The 8,176-nt window shown below is 34.8% G+C and overlaps 1 protein-coding gene across 1 annotated transcript in view; it reads left to right on the top strand.

Moving 5' to 3' along the window:
- Positions 1–8,176, top strand: part of ASCC3 (activating signal cointegrator 1 complex subunit 3) — a 311,675-nt gene that overhangs the window by 180,093 nt on the left and 123,406 nt on the right. Inside the window, exons 14-15 of the mRNA XM_019643638.1 lie at positions 3,194–3,385; positions 3,692–3,916. Coding sequence (XP_019499183.1) covers positions 3,194–3,385; positions 3,692–3,916 — 417 coding nt within the window. The remainder of the gene's footprint in view (positions 1–3,193; positions 3,386–3,691; positions 3,917–8,176) is intronic.

The raw sequence follows: 8,176 nt of genomic DNA on the forward strand, positions 1-8,176 counted from the left end.
AATGAATGTGAAATTGTATAATGCTAAATAGTCTCATAAGGTAAAAGTATAACTGTATTGTGCATAAATAAGTAAAAATAGCACTGCAAGTATCTTCCTATAAGGAACTAAGGTCCTTAAACTTGGGTGCATCAGAACAACTTGGGGAGCTAATGAGAAATGTACAACAAAAACATGAAAAGATGTTTGATATCATTAATCATTAAGGAAATACAGATTAAAACCATGATGAGATAGCACCACACACCTATTACAATGGCTAAAATAAAAAAATAACAAACAAGAATGGGAAGCAGCTGGCATTCATCCATTACTGATGTGAATGTAAAATGGTACAACCACTCTGTTTGACAGTTTTCATAAAGTTAAATATACATTTATCATTATGACCCAGAAATTTTACTCCTGGTATCTACTTTAGAGAAATTAAAATATATGTACACACACAAAAAAACCTTGTACATGATTGTTCAGAGAGGCTCTATTCATAATTGCCCAAAATGGAAACAACCCAAACAGTCAGTGGGTGATTGGATGAGCAAACTGTGATATATTCATCCATACTATGGAATACTACTCACAATAAAGAGGAATCAACTATTGAGACTACAACTTAGATGAATCTCAAAGGCATCATACTGGATGAAAAGTTCATGTACTATTTGATTCAATTTGAATAACATTCTTGAAGTGACAAAAGAGCGGGGATGGAGAACAGATCAGTAGTGTCAGGGGCTGTGGGTAGGTGGGGAGGATTTAATTATAAAGGAATAACAAGGGAGTTTCTAGGGTGTTTTGTATCCTGATTATGGTGGTGGTTACACAAACTGAATGTATGTTAAAATTCATACAGCTGTACACCAAAAATGGAAAATAATTTTACTGTATGATAATTTTTAAAATAAAAGATTTTAAACAAAAATAGGCCTCATTCTCAGGATTGCTAGTTTATTTGTACTGTGAACTAGGCCACATACCAAATGACAGATTCATATTCAAAAATAATTAAGAATGAACAACCCAGGCTTATTTTCAGATTGTTACCACTTCAGGTCTCTACTGAACCAATAAAAAAGCAGTGCACAGAATACTAGCAAGAATAGAATCAAAAGAAAAGTGACCCTCAGTGTCTCTTAGGTCCTCACAGACACCAGTGGTTGAACCCACCTGGCCGAGTGGGAGGTGCTGTGTCAACACTCCATGGTCTGCCTGCTGCCTTATAAGAATATTCTTAGGGGCCGGCCGAGTGGCTCAGTTGGTTAAGAGCTCGCTCAAGAGTTTGAGCTCTGAGCAACAGCGGTTCGAGTCCAGCCCGAGCTGAGCAGCCGCTGAGCTACCAAGAGGTAGCAGGATGGCTCAGCTTAAAAAAAAAAAAAAAAAGAATATTCTTCACCACAGTTACATATTTCCTACATTCAACTTCTTACTATGCCACTGGTGTCACCAGCTACGACCTACCTCAACTGGAGTTTCACTGAGGTGTCTGCATTCCTAACAAGCACATCAGGATATTCCAGTACATGGATCCACGGACCCCCAGATCTGCCTGAAACTAACAGCAGCCCAGCAGTATGAGTCCTACAGAACTTCTCCTCCAAGCACTATTTTTTTTGTTTCCTCTCTTAGCTCTGAGTGTTCATTTGTGAATATTACAGGAGAAATGGAGTGGGTGAAATGTTTCTTCTTTCCCCACCCTTAGCCCATGAAGGAGCGCTGTTATATCCTAGCAAATACTCTGCAGCTGACTTTATCCCATATTCATGAGACTGATAATGACTCGTGTCTGAAAAGATGAAAGTTGAGGCAATATGATCCAAATGTAGTTTATCATGAAGCATAGGTTTAAACATGATTTCTAAGAGGCTGACCACCTTGCACAAAAATGAAATAAGAACACACTCCCCTTGAAATTGAAGATGTACTTTTTGTGTGCGTGTATATTTTATTTGGAACTCAAAGGCTCAAAATGTGTAACTTGTTATTTACTTGGCTGGCCACTAGATGGTGGGGTTTGTTAATGTATTACCTTCCGTTTTATTTTTGAAGCACATTTCATGGAGTGCTATTTTCTTCTATGGTTTTCTTAGTTAATTGTTATTAATGTAGAAGTTTAAAAACTTAAGTAACATTGTAGATAATCAATGTGACAAAGCCTATACTAGAACCCCAGACCCCTGAAATCCCGCTCCCTACTAATGTAATTCCCCTTACATAAAAACTATGGAAGAAGATTTCAAAAGAAGCTATTGGAATGTTGGTAATGAAATATTCAGAGCAATAGCAAAACAACATAGGATGTTATGCCTAAACAGAAGCTTTGACTATATAAACACTATGTTAATCTAAAGCCTTTAATTTTGAAAAATTCTCTCCCATTGTATAGTGTCAGTGAATTTTGTAAACATTCTGAATAATGTAAACATTATACAGACTGCAGGTAAGTGGACCAAATCCCACATCTGAGCTCAGACAAGGTCAAAGAACAGACACCAGAAGTGAAGTCAGTATATGCGTATTCAGGGCAGATAGAAAGTTGAGGGGCTAAGAAAGGTGCCAGTGCCCTCCTGTCAATGATCACCAGGAAACACAACTGTAGGTAAACACATTGGGTTTATAGGCTCATTGCTGTTGAGGAAGAGTGTATGCCACGTGGAACCGTGGGTCATCTCAGTAAAAAGAGGGAAAGGCTTCCAAGTCAGAGGGTCTGGAATGAAAGTGTCATCTGAAGTGAGTGTGGATTTGTCAGAAAGGGCCTTAGAAAAGTTGGCCCTTGTGGCTGGCATGAGTAAGTGAGGTTAGTGGATAGGAATGATTTCTGTAAGGCCTTGCATTGTAGGGACTCTTGTCTTTACTCTGAGATTTATGCTTATTTTAACAGAGTATGTTTGGAAGGACAGGAAACAGGCAATACTGATTGATTGCAAGAAGAGCACACCCGGGTGGAAGAGACACTGGTTTTAACTTCTTTCCTTTTGGATTTTGTGTTGTGTTCAGGATTATCTATTTTTTAAGATCTATTGAAATTCAGTTTTTAATAATTTTTTATAAAGTGTTATATACTAATACTTAGTAAGACCTTATGATGCGTAAAAATGATTTTATGCTCTTTGATAAACACATTCGACAGAAATGCTAAATAACATTCTCTTTTAAATGCTAAACACTTTTACGTTTTGTTTTATATCTGCTCTAGGTGCAAAAGTCAAGAAATAAGCAAGTACGAGAATTATTCCCAGATGGCTTTAGTATTCATCATGCAGGAATGCTTCGGCAGGACAGAAATTTGGTTGAAAACTTGTTTTCTAATGGGCATATCAGAGTCCTAGTCTGTACAGCCACATTAGCCTGGGGTGTCAATCTTCCTGCCCATGCTGTTATCATTAAGGTAAGAGCTTACCTCCCTTTGTACATGGATTTGTGGTGTCTTAAACCTGTGGATTGATTTATTTAGAAAAATATTGTGAGTTGGCGGCTTCACTGACTTTGAATGTTATTTATATAAGGTCAGAATTATTTTCTCCAAAAGAATCTAGTTTATATTGTGAAAATTTAACTCTGTCACAGATGATGAAAGGATTAGTTAAAGTACACTTTTGAGATCTTTCCATATTTGCCTAATTTCAGTATTCAGCTCATCAGGATTATATTTGTGTGTGTTTATGTAAATTTGTATTAACTTTTCCTCATCTAGGGAACACAAATATATGCTGCAAAAAGAGGCTCCTTTGTTGACCTTGGAATATTAGATGTCATGCAGATATTTGGTCGAGCTGGAAGACCACAATTTGACAAATTTGGGGAAGGAATCATCATAACAACACATGACAAACTCAGCCATTACCTCACTTTGCTTACCCAACAAAACCCAATTGAGAGTCAGTTTCTGGAAAGCCTTGCCGATAATCTAAATGCAGAGGTAAGATCCAATGAGTAAAAGGTTGGCATATAATCATCAGCTGCAAGAATGACCAAGTGAAATAAAGGCTGAGGTGGTTTTATTTTGTGATATTTAGGAATACAGCTTATGCCAGTATACAGTCATAAGACACAGCAAGCTGAAAGGCAATATTGTTGATTAATTCAGAGTAGTACAGATGCAAATGATAACTGATAAGAACTCATTGCTAAAAGAATACATATATACTTTTAAATTGCATGTTTTGTTGTAGGGAAGAAATCTAACCAAAGCTATACAAACTAGGGAAACAAAGACCAATTACAGCAACTATTTTTGTATTACACTTTTACAAACTTTTTTATGAAGTATATTTTGGTTTTTACAAGATTTATAAAGTTCTTTTATCTTAGATCATTTGATTAACTTTGTTATATAAAATATGATTGCCAGAGTATTATAATTTGTTTCATGTATGTATGTAAGTATGTTTTGTGCCAAGATTTCAATAGCAAACCCTAGAAGCCTAGTTAACATCTTAACTGGTAAAAAGGATAAACATTCTTAAGAGTCTATATGTCAAACATTCAAATGAGGTTTTACTGTTTTCATGACATTTTTAATTATTGCTTTGGCATTCAATGCTTTTCTACTTCTATATCCTTTCTTACATTTAAAGTTGACTCAAAGAATTTTCGAAAGTAAGAGGGATATAAATATTAAAGAGAAGAATAAATGAAATATTTACAATGAAATATTATTTGTGTACAACTCCTATATCAGGTACTTCTTAAACATTTCATAGAAGTTTCACTTACATTTTATTGATGTTATTTACAAGTCTTTTTAGAGGATGAAAAACACACCTACTCTGCAGTCCCCTGTGTTAAGGAGCATATAGTTCAAAGGGGAGGAAAAGAACCAAAAAAAAAAAAAAAAAAACCACAGTGCAATAATTTTGGAAAGTGATAAGTTCTATAGAAGAAGAGAGTACTTTTGGCCCCAGACTATCAGAAAAGGCTTTGCTCATGAAGATGTAAAATGTGATCTGGGTTCAGAAGGATAGATAAGGTTTGGACAATCTGGTTGGAAGTTAGAAAAAGTCTTGAAAGATACTGGTTTCTAATATCATAATTATAAGAAAATAGGAAATAAGTTTTGACTCTAAAGAAAATACTATAGATCAATTTCAATCCTCATTGCCCACGATGATTGTATGGTTTAAATAATTGTGTCTTTGGTCTTGGGTCAACAGTATCTATGATGGAATAGTCTGTTGTACAAAGATAGTAATAGTAGCAATCTACTGAGAACCAGCTAAATCCAGGGACTATGCTGGGTGCTTCTTGTATATTCTATCACTCTCTCAATATTCCTGCTAAGTAGATATTATTGTCCTCAGAGAGATATGCAACTGACCCAAAGGTTATTTAGCTACTAATGTTTGGGACTAGTATTCCAACTCAGGTCTATTTGACTCCAAACCTAGCCTTTTCATTATAGCCTGGGGATCATTATAGGAAATGTAGTAAATTAAAGGTGAATACAGTTCTTTATATTAATACCTATCATTTGCTTTCTCCTAAGACCAGGAATAAACATTTTTCAAATTGGTAGTCATAATTTCTCTGACATACAATAAAAATATCAAGGCTCTCTTATGCAATTTTTCTAGAAAAGCATATCAAGGAAGACTATATCTTCATAAACTTAGAATTACTGTCCTTGATAGCTTCCTGTAAGTGGTAAAGTAAACACAAGGTGATGATGTTATACAGAAGACACAGGTCAGTAAACTACTGCTCTTGTCCTCAAGGAATTCTTTTTCTTAGGAACTATAAAATACAATCAGAGAAACTATTTGGTCCAGTCCTGAGAAATTAAAAATAAATTGTAGTCCATAGTTTCACATCTTATTCATAAATTACTTACTAGGTATTTCATTTTCAGAAATGTCAACTGTAACCATTAATTCCATAAAGGGAATTCAAATAATGAAACATATACCTTGAAATTTTTAGCTAATATAGTGAAATATAGGCATTACTAGCATTTCTTTCCCGTATTTTGGTCTACTGGAATAGCTCCCAATTAAAGTCAATTTTATTCTTAAGGAAAGCAACTCCCTTAAATTACATTTGAGTGTGAAATTAAATTTGGTAATCTGTGGAAATCAAGTGTGAAATTAGTTTATATAAGGAATGTGTGCTGTGTTCTAAAGGTAATGGGTTTTTAAGTCTTCAGATTCCTAACATCTTTGCAAGACTGTACAGTGGCAGTGACCACCATAAAGATCATGTTAGATTAGGAATGTTGCCTCTACTAATACATTTGATAGCATTAATATCAGTTCTGACCATTAGTTTAGAAGAACTGGAGAAGGTATTATATTAATTCTAATGCAAACATCTTATGAGGCATCTTTGCTGACTGATGCCTAATGGGACTGACTCCCTAATGTTAGTGCCAGAAGGTCACAAATCCCAGCCCTGTATAAAGCTACTTAACTTTGCACTGAGAGAAACACTGAAGCAAGTTTGAGGCTTATTAAAATTTATTCAGCAGATATTACTGGGTCCCTGCTCTGTGCCAGCCCCCTGTAGTCCATACTTTAAAATATGGTAGTCTTTCTGTATAGCCAGACATCATTCCTTCCGTGGAGCCCCTCCCATCTCTGCAGTAGTGCAAACACCGCGTCCTTAGATTTAAGGCCTCCAGTCTGACCAACCTTCCCAAGCCTGGCTGTGGTTACTCTCCAGCACAGATCTTCTGCCCTAGACGGGCTCTTACTCTACTCACTTCACGTATGAAGTCCCAGTTTTCCTGTTTATAAAATAGGGATAATCTCACTGGTCTGTTGTGAAAATTTAACAAAGGCCTGTGCCAACTTGATATTCAATAAAAAATTGTATAACTTACCATTGTCTGATAGTCCACTTTTACTCAGCCCCATTTATATTACTTACTGCCAGCACTCACATTTCAGTTGAATAAATAAATGAATGAATGGTAGCATAAATGGTTTTTTCGTATACTTACTAAAGGAGTTTATACACACACACACATACATACACAAACGCGCGCATGCATACCCATGATAATTATATTTGTTTATTTAGTTTTTATGTAACTTAGTGATACGTTGAGTCTTACTTCTAAGTTACCAAATTGGGGGTAGATTTTTGTTTACCCTCTTTTACTTCACAGAACATAAAGCTCTATGACACTCTATAGTAATGGCACTTTTATAAGTTTCACATGTTAGGTGTTTTTCTTTGAAAGAAGTTTTGAATACGTATTATGTGCTAGGCACCATATATGGTGGCTTCATATGTGCCATCTTAATTAATTACATGTGTCTCATCTACAAGAATGCGAAAATTTTTGAGACTGTGAACCATGCTCTATTAGTTACCATATACATTGTGCTTTGTGTGGTACAGTCTTATTATTAACTATATAATTACTGAGATGAATGGATAAATTTCAAAGAAATACTGTGAAAATTACTTATTTTAGAAAAGGCTCCCGTGCTAAGTAGCCACTAGGTGACAGCAGATATTTGCAGGTAAATTTTATTTTTTGTCTGTCACTAGGTGGCATTCTAGGATTAATCTCAAAATACGATGTACCATCATAAATTTTCATTCATTTTTCTGGGTAGACTGTTTCTTTTTGGTGAACATTTAGAAGACTTGCATTACTTGATCCAGCCTTTGATACCTATTTCTTCCTTTCCTTTTCATCTTATCATTAGTGGCAATAGATAATTACTTATTAATGTTAATTTATTGAGTCTGATTTTGAAAATAATAGCGTTTATTTTATTTTTTATAAATTTTTTACTCTTAGGAGTTGCATGATCTTATTTTAAGATATCTATAGCTCATAAGGGATTAACACAATTTTGGCTTTCCAATAGTAGAATCACAAATTGGGAATGCTATTAGAGTCTTAGCCATATCATTAATCTAGTTTCCTTTACCTTAAGCAGACTAGAAAATGTTTAATTGTCTTGTAAATATTTACGAAGTGCTGTACAACTCCCTCATTGGCTAAATTTTAATTCTTGTTACTCTTTATTTTGTGGAAAATGTTCACATTTTAGGAAATGAATATATTTATCTACATTGTGGATGTTTTAGTCATTTGTAGATACATTAATGGACATTTACTTTTTCCAGCTTTATGGAGATACAATTGACATATGACATTGTGTAAGTTTAAGGTGTACACTGCAATAAATTGATACATGTATATATTGTGAAATGTTTACCACAA

This window comes from Hipposideros armiger, unplaced genomic scaffold, assembly GCF_001890085.2.
Source record: "Hipposideros armiger isolate ML-2016 unplaced genomic scaffold, ASM189008v1 scaffold_81, whole genome shotgun sequence".
In the NCBI taxonomy this organism is placed as follows: Eukaryota; Metazoa; Chordata; class Mammalia; order Chiroptera; family Hipposideridae; genus Hipposideros; species Hipposideros armiger.